Genomic DNA, 22,014 nt, shown 5'->3' with positions numbered 1-22,014 from the left:
GAGAGTGACAGGATGGAAAAAGCAGAAACTTTTTGCAGTGTTCTTTGGACCCCACATATAGGATAATCACCCACAGGAGGACGTTCTGGAAATGGACTACATCTTCCTGCCTTTTTAAATGATGACAGCGTTAAGAAAGGGTTGCCATGGGTGCTGCAGTGGGTCAAGAATCTGATTTCAACAACTGCATAGGTTACAGCAGCGGCTTGAATTCAGTCCCAGGCCCGGGAACTTCCATGTGCCATGGGTGCTGCCATAAAAAAAGGGGGGTGCCCCTGGCTCCCCAAGGAGCCTAAAACACTGCACCTTGAGCCTCTTTTTGATTTCCTGGCATAGCCTAGCAGAGGGCCAGGCCCAGATGGCAGGCTTGGGGATCTTCCCAGAGAGTCCTGGGATGGCCTCACACCTGGTGCTCAGTGGACAAAACTCAGGTCCTTGGGCCTGGCATCCCTCTCACATGCATGCAGGTCTCCAGCTACCAGGGAACCCTTCTTTCATTAATCACCCCAGCATTTTTCATTCCCTTGAGACTCCTGCAAAAGCTGGTTCCCTGGAGACACTGTCAAAGTGGAGATGACTTCAGTGTGTGGTGGATTTAGGTAGCCCGAGGGGTCTCTGCCAGGTCCTCCATCTCTCAGGGTGGCACGTGTTCCTTTGTGCTGATGGAGCCTGAGGTTGTTTTGTCTCCACTCTTTTCCCCACTACGCTGGGAGTTTTGTGTAGGATATGTTCTTTTAGGGCCCTCCTTTGTAAGTGGCTGCTGGAATGGGACACTTCAGCATCCCGCAGAGAAAATGTTTTCTTTCCCTCATCTCAATAGCAGGTAGAAAAGACAGAAGTCGGTTTCAATGCCAATCGATACTTAAGCAGGCAGAGGATCTAAATTTCTGCGTGTAGATGATATCAGTAAATGTGGGGGAAAAACATTCCCCCAAAGGGATAACAATCAACAAGAACATTCATGGGATACCCCGCGTGTATTGACACTCGGGGCCATGGCACAATGGGACATGTAGAACGTGCTCTTGCAGGGCTGATGTTCTGGTGGAGGACACAGGACAGACACATAACAGATGAAATAAAATATAACTCAGGCCACCTTTTGCTGAGCGATTACTCAGCGTCAGACACTGTACTAAACCCTTGACACGCATTCCATGTGGAGGCAAGAGGAGCTCCAGGGTGCAGCAGGAAGAGCATCTCCCAAGAGCTAGGGCAATCCAGGAAGGCTCCATGGGGGGAGGTGAGGCTTGACTGGGCCTTGGAGGATGCATAGGAGTTAATACCAAATGAGAGGAAAAAGAATGCTGGGGAATGTTACCTTGTTTGAGATTATTTTGTGGATGCCTGGTTCCACGACCCTGAAGCAGGTGCTGGTGTGGCAGCTCCCCTCCTCCCGTCCTCTGCGACCCTCATATTTTTGAGGTTGAGTCAGGATCAGGGTCCCACTTAACAAGGTGAGAGAGGAACAGTCCGCCCTTCAGCAGACCTGGCTTTGTCCTCTGGAAGCAAAAGTGCACCATAGTGTGTGGTCTTCTGGATGGAGAGAGACCAGAATGTGGTTTCTATGAAAAATCTCAAGTATTTCTTGCAAACTTTTGTGATCTGTTCATTTCACATTTTTAATGAGAAGGTTCCAAATGATAGTGTATGAGATGCTGGGTTCTTCCTAACCTTACTCTTCCCCCAGTGACAATAATGTCACCTCTTAACTCAAATGATAAGAGTCCTAAAAGCCTGTGTTTCTGGGGAAATTTCAAATGTTGACTTTAAGTGAGAGTCTGATCAGCTCAAGGCCTAACTTCACACTCACAAGTTCCCCTGCCCTCTGCGGAGTCTAAAAGCCCAAGATTAAAGAGGGTTCAATATTATTCAATAAACTTGCAGAGTTCCTATTGTGGCTCAATGGTAATGAAACTGACTAGGATCCATGAGGACGCGGGTTTGACCCCTGGTCTTGATCAGTGGGTCAAGGACCCTGTGTCGCCGTGAGCTATGGTATATGGTATAGGTCACAGATGCAGCTCAGATCCCGAGTTGCTGTGGTGTAGGCCAGTGGCCACAGCTCTGATTCGACCCCTAGCCTGGGAACTTCCATATGCCGTGGGTGCAGCCCTAAAAAGCAAAAAAAGCAAACAAACAAGTTAAAAAATAAACTTGTCATTTATTTACCTTATTAGCAGTTTAAAGGAGAATAGCAAATGGTCATTTCTATAGATCTTGAAAGAGCATTTTATTTAAAAATCCATTTTGATTTAAAAACAAAGTCTAAATAAGAATCGAAGCACCGTCCTGAACATATATAACATTTGTATCTTATACCAAAAGCTAACATTCTGCTTCACGAAGAAGACAAGGATGTATTCTCTTATCATTACTTAACAATGGTCTGAAGGTACAGGCCTGGTTATCGGATAAGAGAAGGAAACAAGAGATTTAAAAAACAAGTGAGGAAAAGTACAAATGTTTATTATTTTCCAACCTGGAAAACACATGAGACTTAATTGAAATATCATCACAAGTAATCATTCCTCAGTAGACTTTCATACATTATATAACAATCAATCAAAAGATACAAGGGAAGATGAGCTCATTTTCAAATGCCAAAAATAAATAAACTCCAAATAAACATAATGAGAATTGTGGAATCTCTCTAGAGGAAATCTCGAAATACTCCTGAGAAAACAAATGAAGACTTGGATAAAGTTCTGGAACCCTGTTCTTGGATAGGAAGACTCAGTGAGTTATACCATAATCACTGCATTTAATAAGCACTGACTAGCTACCAGACACTCCTCTAAGCGTTTTACTATATAACTCATCAAAGATGTAAATTATCCCAAAATTAATCTGCAAATTTAACATGATTGAATTCCATACATTATGCAGCTACTACCTATTCAAATGTAAGATTTAATTTAAACAGCTTAATTTCAGTAATCCGAGCTGACAACATTGAAAAATCATCCAAGATCCTTGAAGCTCTTGAAGAAGCAAGAGGGAGTGCCAGACACAGGAGGGTGAATCTTTGGCTTCTAGCAGAAGAATTTTCTTTGCTCAAGACTAAGGCACTGGGCCCCTGGTACCTCAGTTTTTCCGTAGAGCGACCCTCCCTTTGCCCCCAGAAGGCTCCAGAGTAAGGCCACAGAGGCGGACTGTCATACACACCAAGCCCTGCTGTGAAAATTATCTTCCCAACTTTGGGTTTGGGAGAAACAACACGGGCCACTTAGCACAACAGGGGAAGGCGGACTGTCATACACACCAAGCCCTGCTGTGAAAATTATCTTCCCAACTTTGGGTTTGGGAGAAACAACACGGGCCACTTAGCACAACAGGGGAAGTGTTGACTAGACTCTGGCTGCTTTCGGCACCTTCTTCACCAGGGGTCCCACCCAGGCTTCCAGGGCTCCCCATTGCTAATCCGCCCACCTTTGAACAAGGTCTCCTAGAGACAGTTATCACGAAATGATATCAAGCAAACTGAGGAGGCCAAGCAAGGTGGCAAAACAGAGTTCCTACCTGACAGGGCACCCAGGAGAAGCAGGGAGAGGATGGCTGCCTGCATCTTTGATGGTTCACCCCGTGCGCTCTTTGCAGCACCTTATCCAGGGGCTGAACCCCCCTGACCCTGGCGTCTCTTGCAGGTGCCACGCACCTTTACCTCCTGGGTTTGTTGCCACACCAGAAATCAAACAGAGGCTTTGGTGTAACTAAGGGAGACTCCCAACACCACTGGACTGTTTGTTCTTGGATGACCTGCTTCTGTGACCACGTGGTACCAGGAAGCCAGCCAGCCAGCCCTGGTCAGCTCAGAGTCCATCGTAAAAGTCCACATGCACCATGTGTCTCCACAGAGAGCCCCAGGAGAGAAGTCAAAAGAGCAAAGAGGGGAGACACTGAGATGATGGCGAAACTGGACAGAAGCCCAGTCATCCACGATGGGTTCAGTTGCCCGGTCACCAGACACTTGGTCATTCTTGGAAACAGGGCGGTAGGCATTGTTATTGCCATCCTTAATGCATGAGGAGGGCTCAGAGTTTGAGACTAAAACACTCATTCTAAAGAGAGGCGTCAGAGTTCCCGTTGTGGCTCAGCAGTAATGAACCCATCTAGTATCCATGAGGGTGCAGGTTTGATCCTTGGCCTCACTCAATAGGTTGGGGATCCAGCGTTGCCATGAGCTGTGGTGTAGGTCGCAGACGTGGCTCAGATCCTGTGTGGCTGTGGCTGTGGTGTAGGCCAGTGGCTACAGCTCCGATTCGATCCCTAGCTGGGAACTTCCATATGCCACAGGTGCGACCCTAAAATGCAAAAAAAATAAAAATAATAAAAATAAAAAATTAAAATAAATAAAAATTTTAAAAATAGAGAAGATGAGAACTAGCACAGACCCCCAGCCATAGACACTGCGCTTTGTCTTCATCCACCCCCTTCCCCAGCCCTGCAGGAAGTTTGTGGAGGAAGAGTATTGGAGGGGGCTCCTGTCCACGGGGGAGCAATGTGGCCCATCCCTCAGGGCCAGGCATTGCCCTGTATGGTGCTTTATGCCCCAAGCAGCCCTGTATCAGGCTCCAAGTCCCTGTGCAGGAAACACAGCCAGACAGGAAGCAGTGCCTGTGCAGAGAGAAGGTGGCAGTGGAGTGGCCTGTCCCCTCAATGTGATGCAATAGGAAGAGAGTGGACACAGTAGAAGCCAATGGGACTCAGGCTGCCTCTCCTGCTCCTCTCACTTGAGAATGGCCTGCTGGGAGAGCGGTGCCCAGCAGCCCCAGGCTGGTGGCAGGAGACGGGGAGCCATTGGATGTGAGCTCTGGGGAGACCCACAGGTGCTCTGGAGACCACGTGGGCCCCACTCGTGAACCAGCATCTGGACACAGAGGTCACCCCTAGCCAGTTAGTCTGCATGAGCATGGAGAGTTGCCACAACCCATCGAGGGAGACAGCAAGAAGGGTCAGCTAGGGAGCCACCCTCATCCCTTTGCCTCTGCCTCCTCCCTGCCGTCCACTGCAGGCTGAGGGAGCCCGACCACAGCCTGCGCCAGGCCCCAAAGCAGGAGCCGGGGAGAGGCAGGGATCAAGATTTCAGTGGTGTTGGAGATGGAAGCTGTGCAAACTATCACGGATAGTGATAGTGATGACTAGCTGAAAGTGACCAGGAAGCCAGCTGTAAAGGGACAAGAAAGGACGATGTAATAGAGAAAGATTAAAAGCAGTTACTGGAGGAAAAATCAAACTGTCTGTTTATATGCCCTTGGATTGAGACTGCTAATAAACAGGTTACGCCTGCTTCTAGGCACAAGGAAACTCAGGCTCAGAGAGCATGCGTGACGGGCCCATCACATCCAAACCCTCACAGGGCACCGCCCGCCCCCCCCACCCCCCGCCACTCCCCCAAAGCCTCTTTTTCCAGTTTGCTCACCAACACTCTGGCTTAGGTCCTGGCCTCTGACCCAGACTGTTACCATAGTATCCGATGCAGCCTACAGGAAACTGTCCAGTTAATTTCCCAAAAGGATGACTTTGATCCCTCATTTTTCCTTTAGAAAAAGCTGACTTTTCCTGTTCTAAAGCAGGAAGTGAGATTCGGAAGGTCAGTCTGTAGGTTTCTGTCTGGAATAGGTGAATGGCAAAACACAGGATTTGTTGGGTGATCTCAGGCAAATTACCTACCTTTCAGAATTTTAATTCCCCTTCTATAAATCAAGGAGACTAAGACCTGTGATACAGCCTTATAGCAGGCAGTACACGAACTAATGAAGTGAGAAACTGGCCCTTAGTGTGAGCCCTAGTAATACTATTTTTTCCCCGAGTAGGACTGTAGCCAAGGCTGAAACATAGCAGGTAGTCAATAAACATGGGCTGGAAAAAAAAAAAAAAAAAGATGAATAAACAGTTGCCAAGTTACCAATTCTCACCTCTCAGTTTTTCCTGTCATATTAGTTACTGTAAATAATCCATTTCATTATGCATAATTAAAGCTGAAGTGATGGCTTAGATTAAGTTATGGAAGACGTCAGAATAATTAAGCCCTTGAATTAAAGAAACTCACATCTGTTTAATTTTCAGGCTGACTGCACAGCATTCTTCATGTTGCCCCGTTTGCTCCAGAATAGGGTGAATCTCTCCTTCCTTCCCCTCCCTGGGCCAGAGATCAAAAGGGTCAGATTCTTGAAGTTGTGAGGTTTTTTTTTTTTTTTCTCCTCTGAATACAGCATCTGTTTCCAGCCCTGAGGTTGTTTCTGCCATTATGATATTCCATTGTCCATTTGTCGGCTCCCATCCGCTTCCAAAAGCATGTGGTCCTGGCACTGAGGACCCACCTGGGCCAGAATCACACAGAGGCTGAACGGGACCCAGAGGCCCCTTGCTCTCTTGCTCCTGACCTCCAAGATGCGGCGTCCTCCTGCCTCCACCCAGGTCTCAGCCGGATGAGATGAATCGGGTAGCTCCAGGGCAGGACCAGAACCTTCAGGGCAGACCCCGCTTCAGCTTCACAAGAAAGACCCGGGGAGCCTTCTCCCACATTGTGTCTGGTCCATCAATGGTTCAGGCCTTGAAAATATTGAAAGGGACTTCCCTGGGATCCAGCTATGGCAAGTGTCTCATCTGCTAGCAAAGGAGTCGTGTTCTGAAGACTCATTGAGTTAGAACTCGGAACGTACTTTCCTGCAGATGGATTGCTCACAGCCTGCAGACCCTTGCACTGTCTAGAATGTTCTATAGGTTTAAGATGAGCAGTAGAAGCACTGCTGTGAATGTTAAAAAGTCTAGCTTTTTTAGCAGTTCTGTGGGCAGTGCAGGGCTGGCCAGCAACCCTGGCCACCTTGTCTGGAATAGGTGAATGGCAAAACACAGGATTTGTTGGGTGATCTCAGGTAAATTACCTACCTTTCAGAATTTTAATTCCCCTTCTATAAATCAAGGAGACTAAGCTCTGTCCATGGTTCCCATTCATCCAATACTGGAACTCCAAGCTTCCAGGATCCAAACCTTACGTCAAGACACTCAGGACCCACTGTTCAAGCCTCCTGCATCATAGGCCTCCCCTTGGGCAGAGTGCAGTTGGGGCCTGGCCCTCACTCCCAGTGACTGCAGCCGTGACAATGGCCCCAAACTTCTTGCAGGAATGGAAAGTGGCCACTGCAGTGCTTTCCCTGTGGGCCACTGCACCAGCACGTGCACAGCTTCAGCACCCCACTGCCGTGGTTTTCTCACACATCTGCCTCCAGCCAGTCTGGGCAAGTGTTTCTGGGCCAGAGAAGCTCTTAGACATCATTGCCTCCTGGTTGCTTCATGTCTTAACGCCCTCCTGGAAGGCATCAGTGCCCTTTATAAAGGAGACCCTGCAGAGTCCCCAGAGAGCTAGCTCCACCCTTCACCATGTGAGGGCACCTTGAAATGCAGACCCTCACTCAACTAGGCTGGCACCCCAATCTTCAGACTTTCAGCCTCCAGACTGAGAAGTAGATTTCTGTTGTCGATAAGCCACCCCCGCAGTGGTTAACGAATCCAACTAGGAACCATGAGGTTGCAGGTTTGATCCCTGGCCTTGCTCAGTGGGATAAGGATCTGGCGTTGCCATGAGCTGTGGTGTAGGTCGCAGACGCGGCTCGGATCTGGTGTTGCTGTGGCTCTAGCATAGGCCGGCGGCTACAGCTCCGATTGGACCCCTAGCCTGGGAACCTCCATATGCCATGGGTGCAGCAAAGACAAAAAAAAAAAAAAAAAAAAAAAAAGCCACCCAGTGTGTGGCATTTTGTTATAGCAGCCCGAATGGACTAAAACATCCTTTTATGATTTTATTTTCCAGAAGAGGCCTCTGATTTCTTTGGAGTTGTTCCTTCAGGGGTGAGGTAGGATCCAGTGGGAACTTTTCTTTCCAGCAGCTGCCTCTTTAGCCAGCTGAGCCAGAACCCTCCTGCCCTGCTCCAAGATAGTTCATCTCCAAAGGGTGGTTAAACTTAGGAAAGAAATATGAGGCTGAGGAAAATGTGCCCCTCGTGGGATCCCCCCTGCCCCTGGAAGAAAAGAGGGGGAAAGTTTCCTCCAGCCCAGAGTGGACTTTCCCCTGCATGAAAGAATCAGGCCACAATTTGCTTTCCTGGCCTTGGTTTCCTCATTTGCATGAATACCAGTGACTGGATGTCCTGTGCCTGTCAGCAGAATACATCGTAATCCCATCCTACCCAAAGCAGATGGCTGAGTAGATGGAGAACCATGCTGTCAGTGTCTCTAACCCCCTTGTTGGCACCCAAAGTGAGTCCGATTCTTCAGGCTCAAGTATGTAGTGTGCTCCCTTCTCTACCTTTGCTTAAGCATGAAGCTGTAGCCTTGCGGCCCTTACCTGTCCGCAGGTGACAAGACCAGAGAGCTTGATGACCTGGTTTATACCCACAGCCCTCTAGTTAGCAATTCTGGCTGCAAACCACTCCTCAACCTCCGGAATGGCTGAAGTTGACAAGTGTTGGTGAGGATGGGGAGGGACTAGAGCTCTCATATCCTGCTGGTGGGAGTATAACATGGTACGACCACTTTGGAAAATAGCTCCGCAGCCTCTTAAAAATAAACCTAGTGGAGTTCCTGCTGTGGCACAGTGGGTTAAGCATCTGACTGCATGGAGTTCCTGTTGTGGCTCAGTGGTAAGGAACCCAACTAGGATCTGTGAGGATACGGGTTCGATCCCTGGCTTCGCTCAGTGGGTTAAGGATCCAGCATTGCCGTGAGCATGGGGTAGGTCACAGATGTGGCTCAGGTCCCACATTGCTGTGGCTGTGACTGTGGCCAGAAGCTCCAGCTCTGATTCGACCCCTTGCCCTGGGAACTTCCATATGCTGCAGATGCAGCCCTAAAAATTTTAGCAAAAAAAAAAAAAAAAAAGAATCTGACTGCACCAGCTCAGGTTGATGCCCAGGTGGTGCAGGTTCTATCCTTGGCCCAGTGTGGTGGTGAGCATTGGCACAGCTCTGACGTAGGTTACAGCTGGGGCTTGGATTCAATCCCTTGCCCAGGAACTTCCATATGTTGGGGGTGTGGCCTTAAAAATATAAATTAAAAAAATAAACCAAATGTTCAACTGATTAGCAGATCAATAAATGTGATAAACACCTATGTTGGAATATTACACAGATCTCAAAACACCAAGACTGAACCCTATAGTAAACTATGGACTCTGGTGATGCTGTATCAATGTAGGTTCATCAGTTGTGACAAATGTACCATCTGGCGGGGGATGTCCATACTTCAGGAGGCTATGCATGTGTGGTGACAGAAGGTGTACGGGAAATATCTACACTTTCCTCTCAATTTTGTTATAAACCTCAAACTGCTCTAAAAAAAGTTGTCTTTATAAGAAAAGAATGAAGATGCCTTCTACAATGTATATAAACCAATGAAAACATGGTAAATGAAATAAACCAGTCACAACAAGAGACCACAAATTATGCAATTTCGTTCATATGAAAGTCCAGAAGAAGGAAACGTTTAACCCATGGAAAGTTGATTAGTGGTTGGAGATATGGGGGATGAGATGATGGAGGGATAATAGCTTAGACGGCTTTTTCTGCGGTGATGAAAATGTTCCAGGGTTGATTGTGATGATGGTTGCACGACTCTGTAAATATACTAAAAATCATAAGATTGTACACTTTAAAGGGGTGAATTGTGTGGTATGTGAATTATATCTCAATAAAAGCTAAAAAAATATGGAGTTCTCATTGTGGCTCAATGGATTAAGAACCCGGCTAGTATCCATGAGGATGTGGGTTCGATCCCTGGCCTTGCTCAATCAGTTAAGGATCCAGAGTTGCCGCAAGCTGCAGAGTAGTTCACAGATGTGGCTCAGATCTGGCATTGCTGTGGCTGTGGCGTAGGCTGGCAGCTGCAGCTCCAGTTGGACCCCTAGCTTGGGAACTTCCATGTGCTGCAGGTGCAGCCTTAAAAAAGAAAAAGTGTTGGAGTTCCCGTCGTGGCGCAGTGGTTAACGAATCCGACTGAGGTTGCGGGTTTGATCCCTGGCCTTGCTTAGTGGGTTAGGGACCCGGTGTTGAGGTGAGCTGTGGTATAGGTTGCATACGCGGCTCGGATCCCGCGTTGCTGTGGCTCTGGTGTAGGCCAGTGGCTACAGCTCTGATTTGACCCCTAGCCTGGGAACCTCCATATGCAGCTGGAGTGGCCCTAGAAAAGGCAAAATGACCAAAAAGAAAAAGAAAAGAAAGAAAGAAAAAAGAAAAAGTGTTAAAAAAAAAAACAAAACCCTACTGTAGAGCCATTCCACTTCTAAGTATTTACACAAAAGAAATGAGAAACATGTCCACATAAAGACTTGTCCACATAAACGCTTATAGAGCTTAATTCATAACAACCCCCAAACTAGAAACAACCCAAATGTTCATCGGTTTGCCAGTGGATAAAGACATCATGGTGCATCCATAAAGCAGACTACTGCTCAGCAAAAAAGGAGGAGGAGGAGGAGAAGGAGAAGAACTACTGATACATTCAACAACATGGAAGGGAGTTCCCATCGTGGCTCAGTGGTTAACGGATCCGATTAGGAACCATGAGGTTGTGGGTTCAATCCCTGGCCTTGCTCAGTGGGTTAAGGATCCGGCGTTGCTGTGGTGCAGGTTGCAGATGCGGCTCGGATCCCGAGTTGCTGTGGCTCTAGCGTAGCCCGGCATCTACGGCTCCGATTCGGACCCCTAGCCTGGGAATCTCCATATGTTGTGGGAGCGGCCCAAGAAATGGCAAAAAGACAAACAAACAAACAAAAAAACCCCAACATGGATGAATCTCAAAATCAGATTGAGCAAATCAAGCCAGATTCGAAAGAATATGCACTGTTTGATTCCATTTACATGAAATTCTAGAAAATGCAAACAGATCTATAGTGTCAAAAAGCAGATCAATTGTTGCCTAGGGATGGGGGTAAATTTCAGAGGGCCTGGGGGAATAGGAGTGTTCTGCATCCTGACAGTGGCAATTTCAGGGGCATATACAGTTGTCAAAATTCATCATGCTAGACACTTTGAATGTATACCGTCCATTTTACATGAATATACCTGAAGAAACATGTTAAAAGTCTCTATTGTAAATGTAGCACATAGGCTGTTTCTTTATTAGGGGTAGTGGGAATGTCTATGTCCTTTTGGGAAATCAACTACCCCCCCCATAATTACCTTATGTGTAAAATTAAGTGGTGAGACTAGATCTTTTCAAATGCTTTTCCAAGTTTTCAGCCCTTTCAGTGAGCGTTTATTGAATACCTACTGTGTGTAAGGACTGTGGTGGCAGTGGAGGTGTATGAATGAAAAAGCTCTTGAGATGCTAACAAACTAGCCTCCTCTCTGATGTAAGGCTGTCAATGCAGGTCCGTCCTGCTGTTGAGGAAGGCAACAAAATATGCTTTGATAAGATAAGTATTTCCCTGGTATGTTTTTATCCATCTCAAAACTTTCTATAAAACTTTCTATGTAAAAACAAAGATATAACCTATCAATCCTTGATTAATAGGTTATATCTTCTTTTTTTAAATTCAGTCTAAAATTATTTTAACAAATAATTCCACTTACATGTATTGTGGTTAATGATATATTTAGTCTCATTTCTATTGTTTTTTGTTTGTTTGTTTTTTACTATTAACCTGTTTCATTTTTTTTCTTTTCTAACATTGTTCTCTTCATTTTCCTTTTTTTCTTTTTTTCTTTTTTTTTTTTTGGATGGGGAGGTGAAACTGTGGCATGTGGAAGTTTCTGGGCCAGGGATCAAACCCACATTGCAGTTGCAATCTATACTACAGCTGCAGCAATGCTGGATCCTTAACCCACTCTGCTATTTGGGAACTTCCGCTTCTTTTTCTTTTTCTTTCTGCTCTCGACTGGGAAGATACATATTCCATTTCTGTTGTTTTTGAGATATACATTATTTTACTGTAAAAGGTAACTTTATATTTTTCAAAAAACATTACAGATCCTTATTATTTTTATCTTCCTCCCCAAACAGAGACTTTGGCTAGTTTTTAATTTGCCTCTGAAACTTCCCCTCCTATCTTCTGTGTTTTCTATGTTATTTACAATAAAATTCCTCCTTTTTAAAACACAAAACAGTTTGGATTTTTAACTATCATTATGGTCAATATCTGTATTTACCAAGATATTTTACAGATTATTTTGCATATCTTTGCTTCTTGCATCTCAGTCCTTTTTTTCTAGTTTCATTTTTCCTCTTATTTATATTAATTACTAGTTCTTTCAGCCACAGTCAGTGGGCAATAAGTACTTTATAATAAATACATTTTATCTGTACTTATAAATAAATACTTGTTTGGCTAGGTATGTAATTCTAGGCTGACAGTTATTTTCTGTCCACTCCTTGAAGACATTTTCTCCTTGTATTTTTGCCTTCGGTTCCTACTCAGGAATAGTTGTTAGTCTGATGTTGTTTTGGGATTTTGTTTTGAGAAATAAGTCTTTTCTTTCTGGTAGATTTTAAGGTTTTCATTTTATCCTTCATGTCCTACAGTTCCAGCATTGTAATCTTGCTGTGAGACGACAAGATGAGCTGTTCTTTAAGGTCTATTATGACTTCCTGGTTTTGAAAACATAGCAAGTTAATACCTGTTTCTAAAGCTGAAATGGTCTATTGCCAGAGCAAACACATAATCATTGAGTAGCTGATGCTATTATCAAAATTTTTGTTACGTTACATTTTCAAAACGATAGGCATAGATTTGATGAAAGTGCCTATAAATCATGACTCCTGCTGAGGCATGTTGGGTAACCAGGCTTTCTCTATATGAAATCTAACTTCAAAATAGCAAACAAAATTCACAAATAGCATATGAAAATCACTGTTATTATTGCATCGTAATTATTTATAGGAATGCTTCATTTAAAGACTGATCTCCAGGAGTTCCTGTCATGGCACAGTGGAAACGAATCTGACTTAGGGTCCATGAGGACGCAGGTTCAATCTCTGGCCTCACTCATTGCGTTAAGGATCCAGCGTTGCCATGAGCCGTGGTGTAGATCACATATGTGGCTCTTATCTGGAACTGCTGTGGCTGTGGTGTAGCCTAGCAGCTGCAGCTCCGATTTTATCCCTAGCCTGGAAACCACCATATGCCACAGATGTGGACCTAAAAAAGCAAAAAATAAAATAAAAAAATGAAAATGAAAATAAAAACTGATCTCCAGAGGGAAAACAATTTTAAGAAAATAAATAATAATATGGGTTCTTACAAAACAAATTTAGAACTGTATTGGTCTGGTGTGGTTTGGTTTAGTTTTGCTTAACTTTGAGGACTTACTAGGATTTTCTAGAAAGGATTTTTTGCCTTTTTTTAAAAAAATAGTATACTTTCTTCGTGCAATCACAATATTTCAATTAATAAAAATTTAAATTCATATGCATATTTTCAGAAACATATGACCCCTTAATGTGAGACTCTTCTGGTTGGGTTATGTGCTTGTCAGCGTTTGTGTGGTGGGTAGAGCCACATTCAAAAATAAGTTCCAGTTCAAGCAATTGGGCTTGAAATAGCCCTCTGTGCTTTTGCGGGCCCTCTGCAACCTGCCTTTAAAGCCTCGTCTCTATTACAAAAGAGAACACTCCTTGTCCTCTGCGCTCCTAAAAGATTATTAAAAGTTTTCTGGCCATCCAGTCGATTATATTCATGGGGTTACCTCAAACAACTAGAAAACGTACAACTGTGTAAAACTGTGGAACTTTAGAGCCTGACAGAACCATACGCATCTTTTAGCTGAGTGTATATAAGCTTTATGTTTTCTAGATAAGAGAACAGTGTACGTGACTCGCCCTGGTTCACAAAGCCAGTTAGCAGAAGTCTGGGAATGGATGCCTGTCCCGTGGATTCTTAGCCCTCCAGCTTCCTCCTACTCTACGCATGCGTGAATCGCCGTAGGCGGAGCATAGCAGCAGCAGGAAATACGTCAGTGTTATTCATATGTGTATATTACTTCATAGAAAGCACTTTTACATGCAAGTAATGCCTTCTGCTGTGTTGATTTCATGGACCATCACTCAGAACTGGCCGGTTAAGCCTTTCAAGCTGCTGCCTCTGTCTCCCAACAGATAATGTGAGAATTTAGATCCATGCCACAGAGATCTGGCTGTTGAGGATTCATAGGCAGAGTGGCTGCTGAGGAGACAAAGAATCATACTGAAACATTCCCGGACGGGCCTGAGGAGTAAGAATGGATGGTGTCCAGCTATGGACATGACCATGATTGTCATTACAGAATCCCCCAGGGCTCAGCATATGGGGTGACTTATCCGAGGTTCCCAGTCTTGGGGACTCTGATCCGGAAGATTATAGTCCCAAAGAAAGAGAAGATGCTACCAAGATATTGCCCTTCAAATATGTTTCTGCACAAATCTGCATGTTGTGTGAAGGTATTACCAGGAAATGAGACTTTCCGTCTAGAATTCTCCTTTAAGCTGATTCAAGAAATTTAATCTAAACCGAGATAAGCCCAGTCAAATTCACTGACTTCCTTGCCATTCTGGTTTTAGCCAAGTCACAATCAAAATTTTCTCCCTCTTTCCCAGAAGCTGCTTTCCCATTTGCCAACGCAGCACTGAGGGCTTGGGAAGGGAGAGGTGGCTGGGCACCTACTTTTGGGTGCTCTAATGGCCTGCTGCTTCAGATGCGCCCATCCTGCCTGGTTTCCAAAACATCCTCCTGGCTGTCCCATAGCCCTGCCCATGGGCTGCACCCTTCTGACATAGTGTCCCCTTGTTCTGGTCTCATGGCCCCATGGGTCTGCTTTCTCCCAGACATCTTTTGTGTCTCACTCAGCATTCTCTTGGGTATTTTCTGGTGGCCACCACAGCCCTTTAGGGATTCAGGGAGGCCAGGATAGCTCTGGCCCTACATGTCATGCTGCCATTTCTACCCCATAGTTGATACCTAACAATGGAACAAGCTTACAGTCACCCTGTATTTCATCCAGGAAACAGAGCCCAGGTCCCCTCCATTCTCAGAACCCCAAAGTTAGAAGGAGGTCACTGTGGATCTCCAACAACCACACTGCATCTGTGAGGGGATGGAAAGGAGGCCCAGCTTCCACACGGCATCTCACCCCCTTAATTCCTCTTCAGTTGTCCTCTCTCTCCTCGAGTTGAGGGCTTTATCTATTGGCTTGGAAGTAGGGGAGGATGTGGATGCAGAGGAGGCAGTGAGAAATAGGTGTTACCTGCTCACATGTTTTTTTTTTTTTTTTTTCCAGCAACACCCACAGCATATGGAGGTTCCCAGGCTAGGGGACTAATCAGAGCTGTAGCCGCCGGCCTAGGCCACAGCCACAGCAATGCCAGATCCGAGCTGCATCTGCAACTATGCTGCAGCTTGCAGCAATGCCAGATCCTTAACTCACTTAATGAGACTAGGGATCGTACCTGCATCCTCACGGACACTATGTCTGGCCTTTAACCCACTGAGCCACAATGGGAACTCTCCTGCTCACATCTTATTTCAGATTTTTTTTTTCTATCCATACTTGGCTAATGCCTTCTGAAGCCAAGGAGTTTGGTGTCTTTGTTCTCTGTTTCCATGCTGTCTGGACTATGGGAAGCTAGGGCTTCCATGGGTGGTACTTAAAGACCCATTTGTGATACTTTGTGTGAATAGTGTACTCAGTACTGAGAATGGCTGACTTAAATAACAGAAATTTGCCTCCCAGTCCTGGAGGCTAGAAATCTGAGGTTAAGATGTCAGCAAGTTTGGTTCTCTTTGAAGGCTCTGAGGAAGACTCTCCTCCATGCCTCGTCCTAGCTGCTGGTGCGTTGTTGGCATCACCTTGATCTCTGCCTTCGTCTTCATGTGGCAACATGGCATTCTCTCTGTATGCATGGACCTCTCTGTGTCCATATTTTCCTTCTTTTTTTTTTCTTTTTTTTTTGTCTTTTTGCTATTTCTTGGGCCGCTCCCATGGCATATGGAGGTTCCCAGGCTAGGGGTCTAATCAGAGCTGTAGCCACCGGCCTACGCCAGAGCCACAGCAACGCGGGATCTGAGCCGCGTCTGCAACCTACACCACAGCTCACAGCAACGCCGGATCGTTAACCCACTGAGCAAGGGCAGGGATCGAACCCGCAACCTCATGGTTCCTAGTTGGAGTCGTTAACCACTGCGCCACGACGGGAACTCCCTTATATTTTCCTTCTTATAAGAACACCAGTCATGTTGGATTTGAGTCTCTCCTAGGACTGCATTTTAACTAATTACATCTGCAAATAAGGTTGCCGTGATGGTTAATTTTATGTATCCGTTTGACAAGGCCATGGCACTCAATATTTGGTCAAACATTAGTTGCATATTTCTGGGAAGGTATTTTCAATTGATTAACATTTAAATCCATAGGCTTTGAGGAAAGCAGGTTACCCTCTATAACGCCGAGTGGGCCTCATCTAATCAGGTGAAGGTCTTCCTAGAACAAAGGCTGACCTCCCCGGAGCAAGAAGGCATTCTGGCAGCAGACTGCCTTTGGACTGCAGCTCCTCCTGGGTACATAGCCTGCCAGCCTATTTGACAGATTTTGGGCTTTCTGAACTTCTGCAATCACGGGAGACCATTCCTTAAATAAATCTCTCTGTAGATAGATAGAGAGACACTTCTTCCTCTAAAGAACCCTAATACTAATATGGTCACTTTATAAAGTATTGGGGGTTAGAATGTCAACACATCTTTTTGGGGAAAACAAGTCAACCCACAATAGAAACTATTTAAGGTACTAAACTATTTAAGGGAACACTGTGTGTGAGGATGGGCCTTTGCCCTGATGCTGTGCGTGTCCCCTGCTCCAGGATTGGTATCGCTGCCAACAGCACTATTTTACCCTCCCATCAGCAATGTGCAAGGGTTCCTATTTCTCTACACCCTTGCCATGCCTTTTTTTTTTTTAGGGCCGCACCCCTGGCATATACAGATTCCCAGATTAGGGATCAACTCGGAGCTGCAGCTGGCAGCCACAGCCCCAGCCCCAGCAAAGCGTCTGCCACAGCCCCAGCAAAGCAGCATCTGCGACCTACACCGCTGCTCACGGCAACACTGGCTCCTTAACCCACTGAGGGATTGAACCCACTTCCTCATGGATACTAGTTAGATTCGTAACCTGCTGAGCCACAATGGGAATTCCCTGCTATACCTTCTTAATTTTCAGTCTTTAGGTTTCCACGCTGCCTGTTTTTTTTCCCTTGTAGATTGTTTTTTGTTTGTGAAACTGGGTCATTTTTCTTATGGATATTCCCACAGTCTCTATTTTCATGGTTATATTCTCATGCACTGTTTAAAATGTTTCTGTTGTTGGCTGTGTTTCCTGTTGACCACTGCATCCCAGGCCCCTCACCCCCCACCCCCAACTCCATTTCCTCCAACCATAGTGGTCTTGTTATCTCAAGAATACCAAGCCCTTCCTGGCCCAGGGCCTTTGCACTTACAGGTTCCTCTGTCTGGAACATCCATCTCCTCCACTGGTTCCATGACTGGCTCCTTTTCAACATGCAGATCTCCTGCTAAATGCCCCTCTTCAAAAAGACATCCCTGGACCCCCCACTCCAGATCCCCCTCCCTCCAGGCCCCCTCATTCCATTCATCCACAGGGCTCCCCATAGTTTTCACTGTGTATTTTTTCATGAGGTCATGGGTTTACAGCCCATCAGACGGTGAGCTCCAGGAAGCAGGGACCACATCTGTTTTGTTCTGACTACAGTCCATTGAAGGTCAGAGCGCCATTAACTTGTTAAACAGATGAATGAATCAACACAGGAATGTTGGACCTGAGCTCAAACCGGTAGCAAGATTCTGTGTGGCCACCCAATCCCTAGATCCAGATGGAGGCTCTAACGGGGAAGCCGGTCATAAATGAACCACCCATTGTGAGCGCATGAATCAATTAAAGCCCTGTTTACATTTCTTTGTCAAACATCATCACTTAGTGTTTGAATTAAGGTCAGACTCCTTGTTTATGGCCTCGACTGCAGGGCAAAAATTGATATGGATCTCACGAGTTTAAATTGCTTGATTGCCTGGCAGGGGCCTAGCCTTTCTCACCAGATGCGAAGAGCCAGGAGTTACCAGTTCCTTTCTTGTGTTCTCAGGAGAATCTGGAGAAGCTAAGTGTCTTGTCCTATCACAAGGTAGGTGGGGGGCAGAGCAGGAAGCCCTTGGGCATGGACTTTACCTGGAAACCTGTTCCCCTCCTCACGTTCTTTGGACTGGGCAGGTCACTTAAACCCCATGACTCTGCTTCCTCGTTGGCAAGGTGGCAACAATGGTGCCTTCTGCATGGCCGCAGAGCTGAGTGTGCAAATCCGAGGGCCCAGATTGTCTGTGGAGAGCGTCTAGTCCTGACACATCGCAGGCACTCTTACATGCCACCAAGTCACTGAGCGTTATGTCGGTCCCAGGACTTTCACGAAGGTCTCCACCTTCACAGCTTAGGATGCTTTCTGCGGCACCACCTTCATAAACAAACAGAAGAGAGAAAGCAGTTTTTCCCTATCCTTGGAGTTCCCGTTGTGGCTCAGCAAGTTAAGAGCCCGAATAGTATCCACAAGGATGCAGATACGATCTCTGGCCTCGCTCAGTGGGTTAAGGATCGGGCGTTGCTGTGAGCTGTGGTGGAGGTCACAGATGTGGCTCAGATCTGGCACGGCTGTGGCTGTGGCTGTGGCATAGCTGGCAGCTGCAACTCTGATTTGACCCCTAAAAAAAGGAAAAAAAATCACTATCCTTTACAAAATTACTACAAACAAGACCTTTACCTGCCGAGGTACCATCCAGCTCACTCATGGGAATGTTTTGGGCTTTGATACATTTTCCAGTTATTGTCATTGTTCAGCCACTTTAAATCTTATTTAGAAGTAGCCAGGTATTCATTATAAATAAATTATAAATGAGACTTGCTCCCCACTTATAAGCTAGGATAACCACACTTATAATGACAAACAGAAATCTTATATCAGAGTTGTCTCTATAGCAAAAGCAAGCATTTATACAGCACCTTCTATGTGCCAAATGGCTGCTTGACCGGCTTACTTATGCATTAACTTGATTAGTCCCCAGAACACCACCGTGGGACAGCTATACTAATTTAGCCTCCATTTTACTCGATGGGGAACAAGCCACAGAGAAGTTCAGAAACTAACCCAGTGTCACCAATCCAGGAAGTGGTGGAGCCAGGATTCAAACCCAGGCAGCTGGGCTCGAGTCTGGGTTCCAGATCTCTGCACCAGTCACCTGTCTGTCCCCGATTATTGGACTATGCAGAATGGCACATGTGTCCTCAAGAGAAGGGTGCCTTCTGTCTTATTCCTACCCCTGTGTAGGGAGTATGGGCAGGGGCTGTCCTGTCTCTGCCCTCAGCAGAAGTGAGCGGTTCTGCCAAGCTGCACCTAGGGCTCTCTTTGCGTTATTGCTTTGCCTGCTTAAGGATGCCTGGCTGATAGGATTAGCTGACATACTAGTGTCCCCAGGCAGTTCCAGATGATGCAAAAAAGCATGAAAGGAAACACAGGACAGACTGCGATTCCTATGTACTCGGGTTAGAGGACAGCTCTGCTTTCAAGAATCAGTTCCCGAGGTAGGACGCTTAAGCTGAGGTCTAGTTAGAGCTGGAGCAGAGGCCAGAGTTTCCTTGGAGTGTCTCCTATAGAATGGTTGGTCATGAGCTCCTTGGCTCACAGCCTTTAACAGTGTGTGCCTATGAGGGAAAGAACGCACCATTCCAGCCATGGCAGCACCTGCAGTAGGTGGAGGTGGTTGTTGCTGAGTAGGAGTCAATTCAGACCTTTTTTGGTTACAACTGGGAAGATGGTGTGAGTAGCCAATGAGTTTCAGAGAAAGGTAACCAGAAGACATTCCTTTCCATACCAGATCAAGGAAGACACATTAGGTGTGTATTTGAATGTTGGCTGAACCTCTTGGATTGGCTGATCAATTACATGTGACGTGCAGGTATGTACCTGCATGTGCCTGCGCACGCACACACACAGGAGGAAGTAGGATTGGGGTGAATGTGCCAGAGATGCTGGCCAGAGCCTCCCCATCTCCGTCCTCTTCTTGGGGAATGTGTTCTGAGCCCCTAGAAGGAGGAGCCCAACCACAGTGCTCACACCACAGCCCCGGCCGCCGATGACTGGACCACAGGGTTCCACCAACTCAAGGGCCGCCTAAACCATTGCAGGACTCTGTCTGTTGGTTTTTTTTTTTTTGCTCAAGACATTGACCTGAGACATGGGATGGCCCAGGGATGGTGGGTATGTTGAATGAAGATGTAGAAGTGTGCCAGCGAGCAAGCAGAGAGGCAGAGAGAAGCCAGAGACAGGAGCCGACACTGAGAGAGAAGCAGAGGGGAGCTCAAAGCCCTGGGAGAGAGGCAGGGAGAGCTTGAGATGCCAACCCCTCTAGCTCCACCCTGCAGAGTCTTCACTGTGGCCTCAGGGTCTGGAGGTTGCCTGTCCAATCCTTGTATCCTGACAATAACCCCCATTAAACTCACCCAGTTTGGGAAGCTTCTGTTCCTTGCAACTAAATAGTCCCTAAGACCGTGTGATTGGACGGGGTAAGAGAGCAGATGTCTGAGAGCCCAGAGACAAGCACATCAGCAAGAGAGCTGTCGGGTGTCTGTGGTTTACTTTGAAACACTGCAGCAAGGTAGAGTCGCTGACATTATATGAGTGTTGGTTCGTTTAAGCTTTAAGCTTATACTCCAAGGACCGTCCATTGCTCTAATGGAAAATTCCACTCTAGGATAGCCAGCTAGCATTTTATCAGAAAAACCACCCTCCAGAAGCCACCACCTCGAGTGCTTCTGTGACGGATGTCTTGCTGAATACTTAAGGCTTTGTTCATTAGCATAGCGAATGTCAGAAATGAATTTTTATTGCTGAAATTAGTTCGTGGTTAATAAGTAAGATGAACATTAGAAATGGTGAAATTAAAGGTATGCAAGATGTGTGGACTGGCTAAAATATCTTGGCTGTGTGCCATTCTCCCCTGTTCTCTGAGCACTGTGGCTCCTGGCCACGGAGTTATGGAGCCCAGGAAAGCTCACAGCCCTGGGCTCAAGGCTGTGCAGTCAGTAGACACTTCTGGCCACCCACGCCTTCACCGATGGCCCAAGGCCACCCTTCCTGGGACCGCTCTGATCCCACGACCGAGCCGGGTGGGGATGAAGTCCTAGCTATTCGAACTCAGTGCAAGACAGCCCTGATGGGTGATATTCAGTCCAGAGCTCAGCACTGGGTTGGCTGGGGCCTCCTGGGACATGCATTATTGATCAGCTTTTCTCTCAGCCCAATCTCTACTCGTTCCTCCTCCTTTAAAAAATATTTATCTTAGGAGTTCCCGTTGTGGCTCAGTGGTTAGCGAATCCAACTAGGAACCATGAGGTTGAGGGTTCAATCCCTGGCCTCGCTCAATGGGTTAAGGATCTGGCATTGCCATGAGCTGTGGTGTAGGTTACGGATGCGGCACGGATCCCGGATTGCTGTGGCTCTGGCGTAGGCCAGTGGCTACAACTCTGATTAGACCCCTAGCCTGGGAATCTCCATATGCCTCAGGAGTGGCCCTAGAAAAGACAAAAAAAAAAGTTATTTATCTTAGAATTTATTGACCTTAAAGTCTTCTGAGGCAGGTTCAAATGGATCAGTTCTAAATAATAAATAATAATAACTGATTTTATTAGAGTCATAGTATATTAAGCTATTAGCATTAAGAATTCCTTCTGATTTGTAGCTTATAAAGCCCAATCAGTTTGGAAATAAATGCTTAATTCCATCATACTTTTGAAGAACTAGTAAGAGAAAACAACTGTAGTAAGTGTAAGTGACGCTTAAAGTTCATCTCTACTCTGTTATTGAATTATTTTGGACTTTTCTTAGTGGCCACACCTACAGCATATGGAAGTTCCTGGGCCAGGGATTGAATCCAAGCCACAGCTATGATCTGTGCAGCAGTTGTGACAATGACAGATCCTTTAACCCACTACGCTG

General features: G+C 46.1%; 1 protein-coding gene and 1 long non-coding RNA gene across 10 annotated transcripts in view; one reads left to right on the top strand and one right to left on the bottom strand.

The window, feature by feature from the left end:
- The window catches only part of CDHR3 (cadherin related family member 3), a 70,865-nt gene extending 67,163 nt beyond the window's left edge, over positions 1–3,702 (bottom strand). For 7 of the 9 annotated variants that reach the window (XM_047752595.1, XM_047752596.1, XM_047752598.1 and 4 more), the window contains exon 1: positions 3,523–3,694. In XM_047752595.1, the coding sequence (XP_047608551.1) occupies positions 3,523–3,568 (46 nt within the window). In that variant the 5' untranslated portion in view covers positions 3,569–3,694. Of the gene's footprint in view, positions 1–1,321; positions 1,537–3,522 lie in introns of all 9 variants that reach the window. The other 2 variants (XM_047752597.1, XM_047752594.1) reach the window with 2 other exon arrangements.
- Positions 1–22,014, top strand: part of LOC125110923 (uncharacterized) — a 64,245-nt gene that overhangs the window by 17,102 nt on the left and 25,129 nt on the right. The window lies entirely within an intron of this gene.

Source organism: Phacochoerus africanus, chromosome 11 (genome assembly GCF_016906955.1).
Source record: "Phacochoerus africanus isolate WHEZ1 chromosome 11, ROS_Pafr_v1, whole genome shotgun sequence".
NCBI classification, from domain to species: Eukaryota; Metazoa; Chordata; class Mammalia; order Artiodactyla; family Suidae; genus Phacochoerus; species Phacochoerus africanus.
This window is presented reverse-complemented; position numbering and strand designations above follow the sequence as displayed.